The sequence below is a fragment of the Chelonia mydas genome, chromosome 1, assembly GCF_015237465.2.
Source record: "Chelonia mydas isolate rCheMyd1 chromosome 1, rCheMyd1.pri.v2, whole genome shotgun sequence".
Classification (NCBI taxonomy): domain Eukaryota; kingdom Metazoa; phylum Chordata; order Testudines; family Cheloniidae; genus Chelonia; species Chelonia mydas.
The window spans coordinates 251,165,796-251,186,268 of record NC_057849.1 but is presented as its reverse complement, the minus strand read 5'-3'; the positions used below and the strand labels follow the sequence as shown (position 1 = coordinate 251,186,268).

Below are 20,473 nucleotides of genomic sequence, written 5' to 3'. Positions count from 1 at the left end.
ATAGATTAGGCACAAGGGGAAGGGTTTGCAGTGGTCTCACAGACATCTGTTTCAGGTACGGAAATCATGTTTATCTAGGCCATGTTGGTGCAATAAGGCTGACTCCGGACTTGTCTTGCTTGATCTTTTGTAGGACACGGTACAATAGAGGGACTGGGGGAAAGGCATACATTAGTGGTGCCTCCCAGTTCATAAGAAACGCGTCTCCCAGAGAGTTGTGGCCCAATCCGGCTCGTGAACAGTATTGCGGGCACTTTTGTGTTTCATTGCAAAGAGATCTATTGAGGAGAATCCCCATTGTCTGAATATAGTTGTTATTATTCCGGGATCCATTGCCCACTCGTGGGTTTGTGAAAAGTTCCTGCTTAGGTCATCTGCTGTTGCATTCTGCCATCCGGGCAGGTAAGATGCTATGAGGTGTATGTTGTGGGAGATTCACCAGTGCCAGAGGCAGACTGCTTCTGCACAGAGGGGATAAGATCGGGACCCTCCTTGGTGATTTACATAAAACATAGTCGCCAAGTTGTCCGTAAGAATCTGTTCAGTCCTGTCACGGATTAGGGGGAGAAAGTGTTGGCCGGTGTTTCGGATCGCTCTTAGCTCCAGTAGATTTATGTGGAGATCGGATTCCTCTGGAGACCAGTGACTTTGAATGGTATTGTCTCCCAAGTGTGTTCCCCATCCCACCAGAGAGGTGTCTGTGGTGAGTGTTACCATTGCGGGTTTTTGCTGAAAGGGGACACCTGAGCAACCATTTATATGTTGTGTCCACCATAGGAGCACGTCCTTTACCCTGTTGGGCATTGTAAGAGGTCTGTTGATGGAGTGTCTGTGCGGAACGTATACAGTGCGGTCCCAGGCCTGCAGGCATCTCGTGTGGAGCCTGGCATGTTTCATGACAAACGTTGTAGCAGCCATGTGCCCAAGGAGTTGTAGGCACGTTCTGGCGTACATCTGTGGGCTGTGTCTGACAATTGCAATTAGGTTTGTTAAGGTCAGGAAGCATTGCTGTGGTAGGCGTGCTGTTGCTGTGCGGCAGTCAAGGTGTGCCCCTATGAACTCCAACTGTTGGATCAGTGTCTGAGTGCATTTTTGATGGTTGATTTGTAACCCTAGGTCTGTAAACAGTTATAGTGGTTGGAGGGGAGTTGACTGCTGCCTGGTGTGTTGGTGCTTTTAGAAGGCAGTCGTCTAGGTAGGTAAAGATGATGACACCCTGTCTGTGAAGGTATGCTACTGCAACAGCAAGAATCTTGGAAAACACTCTCGGGGCGCTGGAGAGGCCAAAGCAGAGCACTTTGTACTGGTAATGGAGGTTGCCTAGAGTGAATCGTAGGGATCGTCTGTGTGCTGGGTGGATCATAACATGAAAGTAAGCATCGAGGGCCGAGAGCCAATCTCCTTTCTCCAATGCTGGAATTATAGTTGAAGAGTCACCATCTTGAAGCATTGTGTTTGTACAAACTTGTTCGGTTTTTGCAAGTCGAGAATGGGCCTCTATCTGCCTGATTTCTTCTGGGTGAGGAAATAGTGGGTATAGAACCCTCTGCCCCTGTGCTGAACTGGCACAGGTTTCATGGCACCTAAATGGAGGAGCTGTTGTACTTCCGGCTCTAGCAGGATTGAGGGGTCTGATGTTCTGTGCCCTGTATAATGCCCATGGGTCCCAGTATGTCCAGTTGGGTGGGAGTGCCATGGGGGTGGCACCCATTGTGGAGCTTGCCAGTCCCTCATATTGACGGGTGTTTAGTGCCTGAGGGTCCAGGTTTGGGTTAGGAATAGCATGGGGTGTACATTGCTGTCTCCACTTCCTTCTCATCGCTGGAGAGAGGAGGGGCTGAACCAGCGGGCGTAGCTGTCAGGCTTGGTCCCGGTCTGGCTGGGGTGCCATCGGTGCTGAAAAGCAGAGTCCCTGGAGTGGAGGAAAACGAGGAGGTCCACCTGACTGAACTGTTGAGGCACCGGAAGACTTGGTGGCAGAGGCAAGCTCTGGCTGGGAATCAGCGGTAGTAATGCTGGCACCGCAGGCTTGCTACGTTGTATTGGTGCAGCAGGTAGCACTATTGCGCTGCTCAGTGCCTGGTGTTTCGTAGGTTCCACCGGTGCCGAAGGAGGAGGCTTAGTTTTGTTGCGTGTGCCTCCGTGAGAGCTAGACCAGAGGTTCTCAAACTGTGGTCTGCAGATAGTTCCCTCTAAGGTGCGCACCTGGGTGGCCACTCACCTAATTAGTGAAGCCATGCAGGCGTGGCTCCACAAATTAGGTGCCTGGACCCTGGAGGAGACGCACATGTAAGGTGAGGTGGTGGCCTTGGGGGGAATAGGGAGTAGGTGGGAGGGGGCAGTGGGGTCAGAAGAGAGGGTGGGAGGAATTTGGGACATGCAGGGCTGTGGTGGCCAGAGAAAGAGGCGCCTTTCCCCAGCTCCAGGGCTGTGGCTGCCGGGGAGAGACGATTCTCCTTCCCAGCCTCAGCTCTGTGGCGGCTGTGGGGGTGGGGGGGAAGAGACTCCCCCCTCCTTCCCAGCCCCAGCTCGGGGGCTGCTGTGGTGGGGGAGACAGGGCACATCCATCACATTAGAAAGGTGAGACTACTGATATTAAAATATGAGTTGTGTGCTTTTATTTGTAGAACAAAAAAGGGTTAATTATTATTACTTTTCTTTATATAGCGCTTTTATCCAAAGCTCTTTACAATAGTTAGCTAACGGTACAAACAATATTTGGAAAGATCATTAAGTGGTCCGCCACGACCCTCAGCAATTTTCAAGTGGTCTGTGGAAAAAAAAAAGTTTGAGAACCACTAGGCTAGACCGCACGGGGTCTTTAGCTCTTCAGGATGTCTCGGTACCAACAGTGCCCGGTGCTCTCGGTGCCATCGGTCCTGGGGCAGTTTCTGCAGTTGGAAATTGCTTTTTTTGAGGCAAATCTCACTGTGGTGAAGATTGAGACCGCTTTCTCGTGGCTTTTTTAGGAATGGGGTCCTTTGTACCTGTTTTTGAGGAGGATCCCCAGTCTGACTCGGGGTCGAAGGCTGGTCTGAGGGATTTCTTCATCATAAGAAGTTTAAATTGGAGATCCCTAGCCTTCTTTGTCCTCACTGTGAGCTTTTTGCAGTGGAGACACTTTTGAGTTATATGGGTCTCCCCCAGGCAACTCACGCACTGTGCGTGGCTGTCTGAGACAGGTAGGGAAAGTCTGCAAGTCAGCATGTAAAACCTGCAGAGCCAGGCATGTCTGAGAGGTTGTGCTGGAGAAAGAAAGGGGCATAGTCCCGTTCTAATGCCTCTTTTAGTAGGCGACTGCCTGCCTGAGGCAGGGGGAAAGGGAAAGAAAATCTTTCTTTTTTTTTTTTTTTTTTTTAAGAGGAGTAAAAACAAATTTTAGGGAGAAATTAATAAGAAAGGGTAACAGTTGGGAAAACACACTACACGAATAGAAACCGCTAAAACTGGTGGGAGTGCTGCTGCTGTTCTGACTGAAGCCAAAGATGGTAGAAAAGGAACCGGGGACGGTTGGCCGCGCACATGGGGTAGCCGCTCGGAGCGGCATAAGGCAGCTGCCACACGTGCATGGCCAATTGGCACACTGCTACTACAAATCTCTGATTAGAAGTGCAGGGCGCCAAGACACCTAAAGTGGAGCACCCACAGGGACACGCCTCGAAGAAGAATCTCATCACGTCCGCTGTGGTGTCAGCAGGGAAATGCCTTTAAAATAGCCCCAAAGTCAGTGTGTTCTTTTTGCCCAGAATGCTCTGAGATCTTCCAGCCGAATGACTCTCACAACGCAAGCAGCTGCTAGGGATGTCCTGAGGGAGGTGAAGGAGACCTCAAAGTCTTTTTTGAAAGTGGCCTCATTTTGATTTCTATAGGGCCCTTAGGATAGAATGCCTTTTCTGAGGGGACAACCATATTGTTAAGCCAGGAATGCTATGGCAGCATCAACCTTTGGTATCTCAGCCCTGGTGTACACTAGGACTTTAGGTCGAATTTAGCAGCATTAAATCGATGTAAACCTGCACCCGTCCACACGCTGAAGCCCTTTTTTTCGACTTAAAGGGCTCTTAAAATCGATTTCCTTACTCCACCCCTGACAAGTGGATTAGCGCTTAAATCGGCATTACCGGGTCGAATTTGGGGTACTGTGGACACAATTCGATGGTATTGGCCTCTGGGAGCTATCCCAGAGTGCTCCATTGTGACCGCTCTGGACAGCACTCTCAACTCAGATGCACTGGCCAGGTAGACAGGAAAAGAACCGCGAACTTTTGAATCTCATTTCCGGAGACTGCGGGAACTGTGGGATAGCTACCCACAGTGCAACACTCTGGAAGTCGACGCTTGCCTCGGTACTATGGAAGCACTCCGCCGAGTTAATGCACTTAATGCACGTAGAGCATTTTCTGTGGGGACACACACACTCGATTTCTAAAAAACCAACTTCTATAAATTCGACCTAATTTCGTAGTGTAGACATACCCTCAGCAATTGGGACTTTTGGTTCCCGGATCCTATTGAACCTAAGATCATTTCTATTGATGGGCTTGTCCTTCTCTGCCTTAGTCTGTTCATCCCTGATTACCTCCACAAAAGAGGCATGTAGGGAACTGTGACCTCAGGGGAGGATATTGAGGGGAGAAAGTTGCTCAGAGGCTTGCTCTCAGGATTTTTTTAAAGGTTGAATCTGAAAAGTGGATACAACCTTGCTGCCCATGGACTCAAATTTCTCAGGGAGGGACCCCCCCCCGCAAAAAACACCTTTGCTGAGTCTTTCCTCAGTCCTCTCCTCTCTATCTCAAGTGACCCCTTGGGACTTACTCCCTGAGTCAGCTGACTGGAATCCTTCTCATCCTTAGAGCCTCTCCCTGCTCTGCCCATGAACTCCTAGTCCATTTTCCCCACGTTGAAGTCACGGTTGCTCCAGTGGATAGAGGATCTCACATGCACGTCCAACTCATAGCCCTCAGACCTAACAGAATTAGAGACAGAAGGCTGGCTGCAGGCTGGGCACAACTCACCATTTGCTGCACTTGGGAGATAAGTCTCACAGCCAGAGCACCATTTGCATTTCATTCAGTGCTTTTTAGGCTGCTCTGCCATACCTGGAAGGTGCAGAGGAGTCAGCATGGGGACAATACAGCTGAGGCTCTGGATGGTTCCAACACCTGGCTAAAAAAAACTGACCCGAGGGGGTTGGGGAGAGGGACTAGGAGGAACTCACTGCTCACCCTGCCCCCCAGTTTTTGACAAAGTTTTTTAAGCCGGTATGAAGGCAGGAACTGTAAAAACTGCTGTCCACATGATGGCACAGAGGCAGAGAACCTGGAAGCAAACAGGCTCTGAGGGGGCGTGGCTAGACAACGTTGCTTTGAAACTTTGATTCACTTCAGTGAGCTGCAGAGAGAGGAGAGCAGTCTAGATGTAAAGAATCGTGGGAGACGCCAGGCTGCAAAATGGCTCCATCTTTCCATCTGTGGGTTCCTTAGCTTAGCACTCCCACCCTCTGAGGAAGTAACATATCCCTGACGAACCCCACAACAGCAGCGTCAACCTTCGGTATCTCAGCAACAGAGCCCTTTGGGTCTTAAATGTTATAAAGCCTTGCCCTTACCTGGCTCTCTCCATTCATCCCTAATCACTGCCTTGAAGAAGGAACGAATGGGGAATTGCAACCTCAGGGGAGGAGTTTGGAGGGAAACATTTTCTTTGAGGCTTACTCACGGAAGCCTGCTCAGGTGCCAGCACCAGACAGCTCCCCTTCCTGAGTGGAGGAGTCAGAAAACTCAGATCTCCTGGATTTGTTTTTTTTCTTCCCCTTTTTAGATTTTTTAAACTCTTTTAGCACACCTTGGGAGCATAGCAGCTCTACTATGGCTTTGGTGAGGCCTTTTGCAGCTTGCCTTCCCTTCAAGAGATCAGTCTCAGAACCCTCCCCAACTGGGTCCCATTCCCCTGGGAAGGAGAAGGGAAGAACTTGTTGGAGCCCTCCTGGTCAGCTTGGGAGGCTGACTAGAACCTCTGCTTCTTTCCCCCAGGGTGCTCAGAACAAACTTTAAGACTGGGAGCAGAGGGAGTCTTGTGGCCCCACAGGCCCCTGCCCCTTTGTTCTGAAAGGGTCCCCTGGAATTTATCCCAAGTCAAGTGGCCGGGGCCCTTCTTGCTTTTGGAGCATCTCCTTGCTCTGAGGTCCTGGTCCAATTTCCCCCCATTGGGAGTCATGGCTTAGGGGGACCCCACCTGTCTGTCTGACTCATAGTCGCGGGACCTAACGGAGTTAGGGATAAAAGGCTGTGTGCAGGCTGGGCACAACTCATCATCTACCGACCCTGGGAAGGCTGCCTTACATATAGAGCACAGCCTGGATTTAATCTAGTGCTTTCTTACAGGCATGGCAGAGCAGCTAAGGGGCAGAAGAGCTGGTAGGGAGAGGGTGCAGTGCAGGCTAAATGACCCGAGGAGGAGGAATGCTGAGGAAAGAAAACACTGCTCCCCATTGCCCATGGACAAAAAAGTTAAAACTGGAGGAGTAAGGGGACAGGAGCAACAGAAACCTCCACTGTCTGCTGCTGCTGTGGAGGAAGAGAAACTGGCAGCAACCAGAAGCAAAGGGGGCAGGGCCACAGCACACAGCACCAAAATGCTGATCTGCCTCCATGAGCTGCAGAGATAGGAGAGCAGCCCAGATGTCCAGAATTATGGGAGACACTGGCACTGGGCTGCAGAATGCTTGGATGGTAGCATTTGTTCTCAACTGGGGTTGGTACATAACTTCCAATAAGACTTTGTTTCAACAACATAAAAAGGTATTTTCAAAAACATTTCACTTTTATTCTTTGCTCTTCAAGATTTTAGAACCCTAAAATGAGCAAAATGGACATAAGGTTCCTTTGTGTATTTTGGTGGTTTTGTACATTACTAGGAAATGCCGCACATCTGGTTCTCTGTTTTAGTGCTCAGTAATTTGCTTGAAGAATACACAAGCACTCTACACTTCAAACAACAGGGGATTCCACAGACAAAGAACATAATGTTAAAAATGAGTGGCATTTATTTAGTAATACTTTTAATTAAAGTTTCTTTCTCTGCCCAAAACAGGTTGCTTACATTAATGTCATTATATAGAAGAGGATCTAAAACTATATCACGCTACAGGGGCACTGCACCATCTTCTGCAGTATGGCACTTGGTCCTAGACAAGTTGCTAACATAACATGCTATATGGGTTTGGTTTGAATTTGTAACTTCAAGTCACACAATGCTAGGGAGAAAATGCCTATGACTAAATGTCATCTGAAAAGATGTTGCTAAGAACAGATCTTAGCAACTGAAATGAGAATTTATTAGTGTACCCACCAAAACAGACAACTGGCCTTGTAACAATTCAGGTTGTTCTTTCTGGGATCCATATGTTGTTGGAAGATTTCTAATCTTTGCAATTCCCCCCGAAAAGTTCAGATTGAGGCAAACTATTGAGTGGATTTGCAGAAATCACCATTGCTGCAGAAGAGCAAACTAGTTGCAGTAAGGAAAAGGGTGCCCTCTAGGCTGCTGAGTTACTCTTGTAGTTGTAGCACAGAACAAGCATAACAAGGCATCTAAGCCTATACAAAGCATCCAATGAATGAGGTAGGAGTCTGTGGAAAAAAATAGTATGCAATGTGCACAAGGGGTCTGAATTAAGTTTGCACAGGAAACCTTAATTCTAGCATTTCCTAACGTTTGAGTCCTGGACTTTGCAACCTTGCATTCTTGTCACATGGGTTTTTCATGATTAGATTTTATATATCTATACTGACAAGTTTTAGCTCTGCTACTATGAAAACTTGTGGAAATAATTAAAAAGGAAGCCGTGCAGTCAACCATTCTAAATCTGAAGATCACCTCTTCCCCGAAAGATTTTCTGGGTAATCATCACAAGAGCAACAACAAATAGCGTATGTGTGTGTACGTATGTTACACCCCCGCAAATAGTGTACATGTACACACACAATTAAAACCAATACATCTGTATATACATTTTTATTAAACAAGGTCATTTTAGCTTAACTGAACAAGGCAATGGGAAATACAAGGACAGGACATATACATGACAACTTTACACTTCTTGACAGAAATAAATGGCATGTGACTTATATACAGCTGCATTTAATACAGGTTACAAGTCTACTGTATTTTACTTAAAAACAGTCCTAAGCTCTTACATTATGAAAATATACAGAAGTTGGACCATACAGAGGTTAAAATCCTGTCCACTCTAAAAATATTAAGTCTAAAAACCTCCATACCTCCCAATTTCTGCCCACAAAGTTTCTATTTTACAGAACCACCATTACTTTACTGTCTTTACTGTTACCATACATGAAATATCAAAAATATATTGATGAGTCTATCACTAATCATGAATGTTTGTATTTACATTCAAGTTAACAATTCCTCACCAAATACTTTATATACAAATCTCAATTTGCCCTTTATGAAAGTCATTAAAAAGTTAAAAACCATAAAAATGCCAATTAGAAATAAAGCATTCCAAAAACTGAACTTGTTTACAACAATTCAGAACATTCAAAACAAATTTATGAAAAATGTGTTACTTTAATACAAGTATTCTCACAATACTTTAGCTCCAATACAGCGCAACAAAATGTTGCCTTCAACACATTCTGTGCGGCATCTTCTCTTCCAACAATGCTGTAGGGGAAAAAAAAAAAAAAAAGTAATCAATTGAGGAATAATATTTTTGCAGATCCCAGTACAATATCATATAAAATGTATGTTTTGATTATGATTTTTACAGTAAACTGGCCAATAAACATACTTACATGATATGAAATCTCCTTACTAGATTACTATGATGTGTACATTACATTTAACTACAATTTTACAATGACGTTTCAGTAGAGTTCAGGAACAGCATGTAATATACCTTAAACAAAATAAAACTGACATTTTAGACAAGTGGGGTCTCCCAAAAGTGTAACTCACAAATGTGCTCACAAGAAAAATTCACTACCAAAGACTGAAAGATGGGGAATTTCTTCAAGAGTTGTGGAAGAAATCCAAAGGGGTATAGGGGTGGAGAAAGGTGTATAGATTGGTGAAAGCAACGTATTTGGAGAACTCCAATAATAAGTAAAAAAACCAAAACCCATTCTGATGTGTAGTCCATTAGTTTTGACAGGGGAAAAAGGTTTTTTCTTTCTTTCTTTAAACATGTTCATCCAAACTAGACTACAATGTTCGCAGGAAAACTAAAAAACAAATTCTTCAAAATTTCTTGTCACCAAGTGGCTGAGAGTCCAATTGGCAGCTACAGAAAAACATGATGTAGAAAAGAGGCATGCAGATCTCCTTCCATCAGCATTTCATAGCATACATAGTTGGGACAACACCTTATTCATTGGGACATATAACGACTAGCTAGTCTACTGCTTTCAATGGGATCTCATTCAGGTCCATGTGAATTCATGTATCTCCTTCAAATATCTATACAATTGGAGTCAAATTCCTAAAAGAGAATTTCTTTTTCTTTGTAATACACTTGTGATTTGCAGCATTATAGACCAAGCAATAATAGGTAGAGTCAAGGAGCTCAGCAGCCATTTACTGATGTCAGATTACAAAATAATAAAGATTATACTTTCAAACCAGTAATGCCTAACCTGGGAGTTTAGACACTCATCAAGCCCTAGAGTATGAGGGTCCAAAGTTGTTCCTCAGAGTTTACATAGTTTCATGAAGAGTGAACTTAGACAGAAGAGAGGGTTACTCACCTTGTGCAATAACTGAGGTTCTTTGAGATGTCCCCCCCCCCCCCCACAGGTGCTCCACTGTAGGTGTGGCGCTGCTTTTGTGTCTGGAGTTGGAGATCTTAAATAGCCGTGCCTGTTGGACTGCACATACATACCTCTCCTCCCCCATGCTGCACACGTGTAGTATAAATAGTGCTGTGCAGTCCGACCGCCCTCAGTTCCTTCTCTGCTCCAGAGCCCAAACGCTATGCTCCGCAGCAGAGGGGAGGAGGGCTGTAGTGGAGCACCAGTGGGGACACACATCTCGAAGAACCTCAGTTACTGCACAAGGTGAGTAACCTTATCTTCTTCTTCGAGTGTCGTCCCCATCACTGTAAGTAACTATAAAGCAGTGTCCCTAGCTAGAAGGTTGGAGCTTCGGAGTGGCTGGTATCGCCGAGGACAGGACCGTATGTCCAAGAATGGTATCTGTCGAGGAATCCTGCCAGATGGCGTAATGTTGGGAGAACGTATCAGAGGATGTCCATGTGGGAGCCCTGCATATATTATGGGAACATTATTGAGGAATGCAATGGAGGTTGAGAGCGCTCATGTGGAGTGTGTCCTGATAGAGGCAGGTGGTTTATTGTGAAGTGTGTAAGACAGGCGTATGGACTGTGAAATCCATTTAGAGAGGCGTTGTTTAGATATAGCAGAGCCTTTAGAGTGTTCAGCAATGGATATGAACAAGCGTGGCGAGTTCCTGAATGGTTTGGTTCTATCCAAATAGAATGACAATGAACATTTAACATGTGGGGAGCTGCTTCTTGGTAATTGTGTGGTTTGGGAAAGAAGGAGAAATATAGGCTTGTTCAGATGGAAGGATGTTATAACTTCAGCAGGAATTTTGGGTGGGGATGGAGGGTCACTTTGTCCTTATAAAACATTGTATATGGTGGGTATGCCATAATAGATGATATTTCTCCCACGCGTCGTGCCGATGTAATGGTGATGAGGAAGGCCAGTTTCATTGCTAGATGAAGGAGTGAGCAGACTGCCATTGGCTCAAATGGAGGTCTAGTCAGAGAGTGTAGGACTAGGCTGGAGCCCCAGGGTGGGTTGGGGGACGTATATCAGGGTATAGGTTTCCAACACCCTTAAGAAAATGTTTGACAAGGGAGTGTGCAAAAACTGAATATTCCTCGACAGAGCAGTGGAATGTGGTAACTGCAGCCAGGTGCACTCTAAGGGTTTGACTACACTTGCGAGTGAGAGCACATTAAAGCAGCCCCAGGCGCCCTTGCTCACAACCCGTCCACACTGGCAAGGCACGTAGAGCGCTCTGACTCCACGGCTAGAGCGCTCCTGGTACTCCACCTCGGCGAGATGATTAATGCTTGCTGCGCCTTGGCTGAAACGCTCGGGCGTCACTGTGAACAAACTGTTACATTACTGTGCTCTGATCAGCCTCCAGAAATGTCCTATAATCCCCTTAAGTCAAGTGGCCACTCTTCTCATTGCTTTGAACTTGCTGTAGGAATGAGGATATCCCCTTTGAAAGCTCCGTTTCTGACAGCCGGCTGCTTATCTGCTCCGAGACAAAGCAACCATTACTGTGGAATGCTGTGTGTGTGAGAGAGTGAGGCGGGGGTCGGAGGAGGGCCTGCTGCTGTCTGAACTTACAAGACAGCATGCTGACATGCTCTCAGCCCCCCCAAAACCCACTCCCTCTCCCCCCACATACACACAAACACACTCCCTGTCACACTCCACCCGCCCCCCACATTTGAAAAGCACGTTGCAGCCACTTGCATGCTGGGATAGCTACCACAATGCACTGCTCTCTGTGGCCATTGCAAGAGCTGCTAATGTGGCCACACCAGTGCGCTTGTAGCTGGACAGACTGCAGCGCTTTCCCTACTGCGCTCTACGAAGGCTGGTTTAACTCAAAGTGCTCTACATCTGCAAGTGTAGCCATGCCCTCAGAGAACTAAAAGCCAATCCGTGCTGTTTGAGTTGAAGGAGGTAGTCCAATATGAGAGTTAATGGAGTGCAGGCTGCATCGACCTGTCTGTCGGCATACCAAAGTTGGAACCAGTTCCACTTGTGAGAATAGGTACGTCTGGCAGACTCGCACCTGCTTTTATCAAGGTATGTTTTACTGAATCTGAACAGGTTATTTCAGAATCCCAGAGCCATGAAGGAGCCAAGCTTTCAGGGGACCATCTGTGGATTGGGATGCTGAATGTGTCCCCTGTCCTGAGAGAGGAGCCATGATGCTGGGGGAAGGTTTATAGGCCGAGAGAGTGTCATGCAAAGCAGGTGCATGTACCAGACTTGTTGTAGCCATGTCGGTGTGATTAGTATAACCAGAGCTCGATCTTCCTGTATCTTGAGTAAGATTTGGAACAGGAGGGGAAAGGGAGGGAAGGCGTAGAGAAGTGGTGCATTCCAGTTCATAAGGAATGCATCCCCTAGTGAATAGAATCCCAGGCCTGCTCTGGAACAAGACTGAGGACAGCGGGCATTCTGAGTGGTGAAAAGGTCTATGGTGGGGTGACCCCATTGGTGGGAGATGGGTCAGAGTGCTCTCATGTCGAGCTACCATTCGTGCTAGTGTGAGAAGGTTCTGCTCAGCGTATCCGCTATTGTGTTCTGAAGTCCAGGGAGATACGCAGCAGAGACGGAGATGTCATTGTGGATATGCCAATTCCATGGCTTGATCGCTTCTGAGCGTAGGGAATGGGACCTGTCACCTCCTTGCCTGTTGATGGAATACATACAAGTGAGGTTGTCTGTCATTACTCGAATAGTCCGGTTTCTGAGGAGTGGTAGGAAATGTTGGCAGGCACTACGGACTGCCCTCAGTTCCAGGAGGTTGATGTGTAAGGTGGACTCGGTGGGCATCCATCTGCCCTGCATACTGTGCTTGCATAGATGTGTTCCCCAGCTGAGGAGGGAGGCATTGGTGGTAAGTATCACGGTAGGTGGAGGTTGAAGAAAAGGGACCCTGGCACAGACATTGTAGCGCACGTCCACTACAGTAGTGACTCCTTGACGGGGGCTGGCATGGACAGGAGTTTTTGCATGTTGTGCTTGTGAGGAAGATATACTGTACGGAGCAAGCCCTAAAGACACTGCATATGCAGCCTTGTGTGTTTGACCATAAATGTAGCTGCAGCCATATGTCCCAGAATTGGAGGCATGTATGTGCTGGGATTTGGGGGCATGCTTTGGTGGTTGAGACTAGTTGTGTTATCGCTGTGAACCTGTGAGGTAGTAAAAACGCTCTTGCCCGCTTGGCATCGAGTAGAGTGCCAATGAATTCCAGTGTTTGCACTGGGGTTAGCGTGGACTTTTCAAAATTGATAAGGAGGCCCAGTTTTGTAAAGAGGGTCATTGAAGTGTGGACTGCTTGGAGAGCGTCCGTCTCGGATGGCACTTTGAGAAGACAGTCGTCTAGATATGGGAAAACGGTGATGCCTTGTTTGCGGAGGAAGGCCACGACCACTGCAAGTACTTTGGAAAAAACTCACGGAGCTGTGGATAGTCCGAAGGGTAGTACCCTGTACTGGTAGTGACCGTGGTGTACTGCAATATGAAAGTATGCGTCCTGTTGGTTCAGGGCCAAGAACCAATCCCCCCTGTTCCAGTGCGGGGATGATGGTGGATAGGGTGACCATATTCAAACGTTGTAGTCTCACAAACTTGTTGAGATTGCGAAGGTCTAGGATGGGGCAACAACCGCCAGACTTCTTTTGTACCATGAAGTAGTGAAAGTAGAAACCGCATCCTTTGTGTTGTGGAGGGACTGGTTCTATGGCTCCCTGTTGAAGATGCCGCCTCACCTTCCCCTCCAGGATGGGCTCCCCTGTAAGGAGTCCCTGAAAAGGGATGTGGAGGGGGTGGGGGGTTATCAGGATGGTATAGTTAGGAAGGGAGTGGAGTAACCTTTACTATTTCCAGGACCCATCTGTCCAAGATAATGAGCATCCAAGATGGTAAAAATGGAGCTAGGCGGTTGCCAAACTGTCAGTGTGTAGATGGCGTTACAGATGGTAGGGGCAACAGGAGCAGGCAGGAGGGTCTCTGGACCTTGACCACATCTTTAAATTTGCTGCTTATTAGAGTGTGTTCGGGCCCAGTGTCCCTCGTGCAGGCGATTGTCTGCACCTGTTGGGAAGTAGGCGACAAAGGCCTTGGTTGTCAAACTGCTGCTGTGGGTAGTATGGCTGAGGGCGAGATCGTAGAGGGAGTGGATATTTTCCCAATGTTTGTTTTGGCTGTGGTGTGTACATACCGAAGGATTTTACAGTGGCTCAGGAGTCTTTCAGTGAGTGTAAGGAGTTGTCCGTGTGCTCAGAAAAGTGTTTTTGTCCTTTGACCGGGAGATCCTTGACCATATTTTGCATCTCCTTTGGGAATCCTGAAAGGTTCAACCATGATACACGTCGCATTACTACCGCAGTAGCAATGGATCGGGAGCTGTGTCATCTAAGTCCAGCGAGGGCCTGCAGGGCCGTGCAGGCTATTAAGTGACCTTCCGAAATGAGGGACAGGAATTGTTCCCTTTTTAACTCTGGCAGATCCTGGCAGAATCCTCCAGCTCAGAATAATTTTTTACAATCGTATTTGGCCATAAGGGCCTCATAGTTAGAAATTCAAAATTGGAGGGTAGCAGTTGAATAGGATTTTTTACCCAGGAGAGCTAAATGTTTCCAGAAATCCTCAGTCAGGATGATTGGATTGGCACTGATGGCTCTTCTCTTGTAGCGCATTCACCATAAGGGAATTTGGGGCAGGATGTGAAAATAAAAATCCCACTTTTTTTCACGTACATAATATTTCCTATCCACCCATTTGCATGTAGGCGGGATAGAGGCTGGAGTCTGCCAAAGAAGGTTTGCAGGTTCAAGTAGTGAACCACTAATAGTTAGGGCATTTTTTGTTGTTGAGGAGGTATGGAGAATGTCCATCAGTTTATATTGTTGCTCCTTCACCTTCTCAAGGGGGATCTTTGTTTCGTAGAGTGGCTGACTCCCTAACTCCTGAAAGTGACAAAAATCATCAGCCACTGTGGGAGGAGGTGGCATGATGGCTCCATCAGGTGAAGATGAAGAAAATGGGAAGACCGGAGGTACCTCCCCATCCTGCTCTCCTTCCAGTTCCTCCTCCAGTGGTGGTATTTACGGAGTATGTGGTTCTGGAGGTCGAGAGATTGTTGAGAAGGGAATGGATGGAGGCTGGCATGTTTGCAGTGGTGGGGGATTACCGAATTGTGCCCTATACATGGCCCAGGGGTCCCAATATGGCCAATTAGGGGGAAAGGGAATATATGGTTGCATTCATGGGGACCCCTGAAAAGGCTGGGTGCCCTGAACTGCAGCAGGGTAAGGCTGGTAAGTTGATGTCAATTGCCCTGATGTTGGTGGGGCAAGAGCGCCTTTCATCCTCCTCGACATCACTAAGGAAACGAGGTCCTGTCCCTGTGAGACAGCATGAAGAGTGTGTTGATTGAGAAGTGGGTGATATTTGGGACACCTCCTGTCTGAGAAGCAGAGAGTCTGCAGTGTCAGATATAGTGAGGTCTGACAGCTGTGTGAATTCCTGCGAGTGATCTCTGCTCAGTGCCTGTATTGAAGCACGGTGCTGAGCTGTGATATGGAAAAAAGAGTCAGCAGATTGCGCCAGAGCGCTTTTCAGAGCCGTAGCTTTAGTAGGAGTTTGCAACCCTACTGGAGTCTCAGAGCCGAAAGCTTCAGTGCTGTGCGCAGGTCAGGGCTGAGGGCTTCACTGGAGCCAGCTGTTTTGTCAGTGGTGGTGCAGACAGCATCCTCGGCACCAAAAATGGACCTGGAGCCGTTGAAGAGATAAAGGGCTTGCTTCGGTTGCCCACAACAGGAGGTAGCGCTGATACCTGCTGTTTCGCCCTGGCACGGTCCTTAGACTTACTCTCAGGGGCCGAGGTAGTCGGTCTAGGAGCAGCTTTGTGCCTCTTCTCAGAAGCCATTCGCACTACGGATCTAGCCAGAGATGGCATTCCTGCACTTTGTGCCTCAGGCGCTGAAGGAGGGACGGCTCTCTTCTAAGTGTCAGCCTGGTTAGAGGATGATCTTCCCTTACTCAGGCAAGGGAAGTGAGGGTTGGCAGATGACCTTGCTGAGTGTGAGGGTCTCTCCAGTAAAGAATAAGAACCAGGGTCCGACACTGGTCGCAGGAACTTTTCCATGAGGAATAGTTTGAGTTTAAGGTCCCTGTCTTTCCTTGCTCTTGGGCTTTAAGCCCAGACAGTGGGAACACTTCTGGGAAACGTGTCCCTCTCCCAGGCAATAGATACATTGGGCGTGGCTGTCTGTTATAGAGAAGGCGGCCCCACATAACACACACCACTTAAACCCGGAGGAGCCCTGCATAAGGGTGAGGGAATAGTTTTCCTGATGGGAAATAAGGCAAACAAAAAAGGTTTGTTTTTTTTTTTGTTTTTTTTTAAAGGATGAAGGATAAGAAAAGAAAATGAAGGAGCTAACTAACTACGAGAGGGAAAACAGGTAAGACGCTACCTAAGTGGGCTCTGCTAATTGTTCCGTACCAGAATACAGGCAGTAGAGTAGGAACTGAGGGCAGTCGGACCGCACAGCGTTATGTACACTACCTGCACACAGCGCAGGGGAGGGGAGGTGCGCATGTGCTGTCCGATGGGCACCGCTATTGAAGATCTCCGACTCCAGACACAAAGGCACTGCCGCAACTACAGTGAAGCACCCCTGAGGACATCACTCGAAGAACCACCAGTGAAGCACATCCACATTGCTTGAGATATGTAAGATAACGGGGTGGAAGTGTAGTTCGGAGCAAATGGAGCAGGGTCTCAAGTTGCAATGGGGGAGGTTTAGATTGGATATTAGGAAAAACTTTTTCACTAAGAGGGTGGTGAAACACTGGAATGCGTTACCTAGGGAGGTGGTAGAATCTCCTTCCTTAGAGGTTTTTAAGGTCAGGCTTGACAAAGCCCTGGCTGGGATGATTTAACTGGGACTTGGTCCTGCTTCGAGCAGGGGGTTGGACTAGATGACCTTCTGGGGTCCCTTCCAACCCTGATATTCTATGATTCTATGATTCCATTTCCAATGCTTCAAGAAGCCAGTAGGGTGATGGAGATAAAGAATCAGAGGAGACTGACTTAATCTGAGACACAGCCACAGAAATCACAGCAGTGTTAACAACGTACTGCAATGTCTTTATGAAAATGTGTCAACATGCAGTAACATTGGGTGCAAGATGCATTCGATCTTACCATGAGAAAATTGACTAATAATGCTGTCAAAGAATTAAACTTGCAGTTATGGCCCATTATGCTTAGCTAAATCCTCCCTATCACAGGAAGAACCCAAGGAATGGAAAGTGTAAAAAACATATGGTTATGACAGCATGAAAAAAAACAAACAAACAAAAAAAAACACACTACATGCTACTCTTTCACATTAAGAGAAATTAACAGTGGTATGGATCACACAGAAGTCTTGGCCTTGAAACCATGCAGAGCCTGAGAATCTGAGGAGCCAAGGCCTAAATGCACATCTTAGGACATCCATAAGGAGTGCTTTTCTTTCTAGAGCCCTGTCCCACAGCCCCATGGCCAATTCACTATCCAATCCCATACAAAGGGAAATTACTTACCTTGTTGTAACTGGAGTTCTTCAAGATGTGTAGTCTCTATCTATTCCACTGTGGGTACGCACGCGTTCCAGGTGCCTGAGACCAGAGAATTTTTGCAAGTAGTGTCTATTGGTCCATGTCTGCACCCCTACTCTTCCTGTACTCTATCGTGAGGGTATAAGGAGTGGGGCAGACCAACTGCTTCTTCAGTTTCTTCTCTACCACGAATGTTGCCAAGCTCTGAAGCAGAGGTGAAGGAGGGTGGGAAGTGGAAGAGAGATAGGGACCACACATCTTGAAGAACTTCAGTTACAACAAGGTAAGCAATTTCCCTTTCTTCTTTGAGTGCTGGTCCCGATGGATAACTGACAAACAATACTCAGAGAGGAGGCGGGTGCAAGAACACAGGTGGTATAGCTGCTTGTAGAACCACTGCCCCAAAGGATGAGTCAAAGGCAGAGTCTTGGACCAAGGAGTAATGCCTCATGAATGTGTGGATGGAACTCCATGTAGGTTGTCCTGCAAATACCAAGCAGGGATGCTTCTTGAAGTGATGCTTCTGAGGCTGCTTATTCCCTTGCATAGTAAATCTTTACCCCATGTGAGGGAGGAAGCTGTGCCATCTGATAACAGAATAGGATATACCCAGAGATCCACTGAGAAGATATACTGACCTCAAACTCACTCTGGTATGGAAATGAACAGTCTAGATGACTTTTCTGATCGGTTTTGTTCTCTGCAGGTAAAATGACCACGCTCATCATTCATCGAGAGAATTAAGTCTCCTCTCCTCACTAAAGGCATAGGGCTTTGGAAAGGCACAGGTAAATGAACTGACTGGTTTATATGATGGAACAATTTTAGGAATAAATTTTGGATGTAGTTGTTGGATGTAGAGACTCTGTCCTTATGGGATACTGTGTACAGCCATTAGGACTCCAAGTTCACCTACCTTTCTGGCCAAGGTGATAGCAATGAAGAAGGCAACATTTATCTACAGGTGAGACATGAAACACATAGCTATTCGTTCAAAGAGTGGCTTAGTGAGACCTGAAAGTACTAAATTAAGGTCCCAGTCAGAGGTTGGTTTCCTTACTGGCAGAAAGGTTCTAATCAGAACCTTCTGGAAACTGGCTGTTGGTAGGTGAGTAAAGATTGAATAACCCCCCGATGGTGGGTGACATGCACCGATTGCGCCAGGTGAATCTGTAGTGAACTAAGGGAAAGATCCGTCGTCTTGAGAGTAAGAGGAGAGTCTAAACTAGCAAGAAAAAATGGTTACTTATCTGTATGGTAACTGTTGTTTTTCAAGGCGTGTTGTGAACACATACATTCCACTGTAGAGGTTTGTGTGCTCAGTGCAGCAGTGCATGCTGCCGTGATCTCCTCATGCCTTCAGGTGAGGGTATACAAGGGGAATATCTGCCGCCTGCTGCTCCGTTCCTTCCCATTGCTGTATGTAATGTCTGAAGTAGTTTGGAAGGTTGGCGGGTCATGAAATGTGTGTGTGCACAACACATCTCGAGGAACAACAGTTACTATACAGGTAAGTAACTGCTTTTTCTCCTTCGAGTGCACATATTTGTTCCACTGTAGGTGACTCATCAGCAGTTCCCTTACAGGTGGAGGGACTTTGGATCATCTGAAGAGAGACTGGCAAGTCTGTTACTAAACTGGCATCATTCCAGGAGACTTGAGTGATGGCATAATGAGTGGAAAAGGAATGCACAGACAAGCATGTTGCTGTCTTACATACAACAGCTACTGGAACGTTGCTGAGAAAAGCTGATGAAGTGGACGTGAGCCCCAATGGAGTGAGCTATTATTCTTGGTGGAGGAGACATTTTAGCAAGATTGTAGCAGAGCTTAATGCAGTCAGAAATCCAGTGCGATTTGCCAAGACAACGCTGATTGACCCTGGGCACAAAAACTTGCCTGAATTGGACAGGGGAGAGATCTGCCCTCTTTGGAGTGGACTTAGAGGGGAGATCTGCTTCTGTGCTTATACAAGCATGCTCTGCTCCTGTGAGGAACCCCTGATGAAGGGTCCATAGGCATATTTTCCATCGCTCCTGCATCAGGCTTCACACCAGGAGGCAGACTCCTTGACGACTCTAGCTCATATACAGGGGGTTTTCTCGACTTGGGTCTGACTGGGACTTCATAGCCTTTTCCATGAGGTGTTTTTTAAGCCGGAATTCTCGCACCTGTAGGATCTAGCTAGGAAAGTAGTGACAGATACTGCATCTGGAAGATGGCAGGCACTTCCCCAAAGCAGTACAAGCAGTGTTGGTGGTTGTCACTGACCAGGAAGGTGCAAGTACAGGAGATGCAGCTTTTGAAGCCAGATAATCTAGGCATAATCTAATTTACATACTGGGATGCACATGAGTCCCCAGGGAGGGGATTTAACTATCCATTAGCTACACTAACAGAACTATTAAAAACATTAACTATGCTAAAGATAAAGCGGGTAAACTTTTAAATATTTACAGGTTTTAAGGATCAGGCTGAAGAGAAAGAAGCAGGTCTGGACACTGGCGACTCACGCTTAGGCCATGTGGTGGTAAGAAGGAACTGAAAAGGTGATCAGTCCTCCCCATCGCTTATATACTTGGTGCAGAGCATGAAGAGAGTAGGGGCACAGGCGCTGACCTATGGACACTGCTTTCAAAAATTCTCTAGTCTAAGGTGCATGCACACTCACAATGGAATATACATAGGGCCAGCACTCAAAGAAGAACTTGCTTTTCAGCCTTCCACTCCCATCACAATTGTGTGCACAAGAAAGCAGAGCATAGCTGCTGTTCCTTTTCAGCCACATTCAGTCAGTAGTTATGTATATTTGCTCCGCTTTATACCATGCAACAGCACACACATTGTACATTAATGGGTGCACACATTATATAGTAATTTAGCTCACCAACAAGATGTTTTAGAGTTCTCCTTTCTTACCAATCTAATTAGTGCTCTGTCGCTGGACTTTCGGCCCAATGCTTTGAGTTTCCTTTTCTGGATTTGGGCGTTTCCCAGTGCTGATGCTAGTGCTTCCTGTTCTTCCTGAAAAACGAAATCAACACCTAACTTGA

At 46.9% G+C, this 20,473-nt stretch overlaps 1 protein-coding gene and 1 long non-coding RNA gene across 4 annotated transcripts in view; one reads left to right on the top strand and one right to left on the bottom strand.

Moving 5' to 3' along the window:
- LOC119563875 overlaps window positions 1–20,346 on the top strand; it is a 33,513-nt gene extending 13,167 nt beyond the window's left edge. For both annotated transcript variants that reach the window (XR_005222618.2, XR_005222617.1), the window contains exons 3-5: window positions 16,221–16,276; window positions 18,127–18,208; window positions 19,007–20,346. This is a non-coding gene — a long non-coding RNA (uncharacterized LOC119563875). The remainder of the gene's footprint in view (window positions 1–16,220; window positions 16,277–18,126; window positions 18,209–19,006) is intronic.
- Window positions 8,002–20,473, bottom strand: part of CRY1 (cryptochrome circadian regulator 1) — a 71,038-nt gene continuing 58,566 nt past the window's right edge. The window contains exons 13-14 of one of the 2 annotated variants that reach the window (XM_037880227.2): window positions 20,308–20,444; window positions 8,002–8,688 (exon numbers count right to left, since the gene is read on the bottom strand). In XM_037880227.2, coding sequence (XP_037736155.1) covers window positions 20,344–20,444 — 101 coding nt within the window. In that variant the 3' untranslated portion in view covers window positions 8,002–8,688; window positions 20,308–20,343. The remainder of the gene's footprint in view (window positions 8,689–20,307; window positions 20,445–20,473) is intronic. The other variant, XM_037880219.2, reaches the window with a different exon arrangement.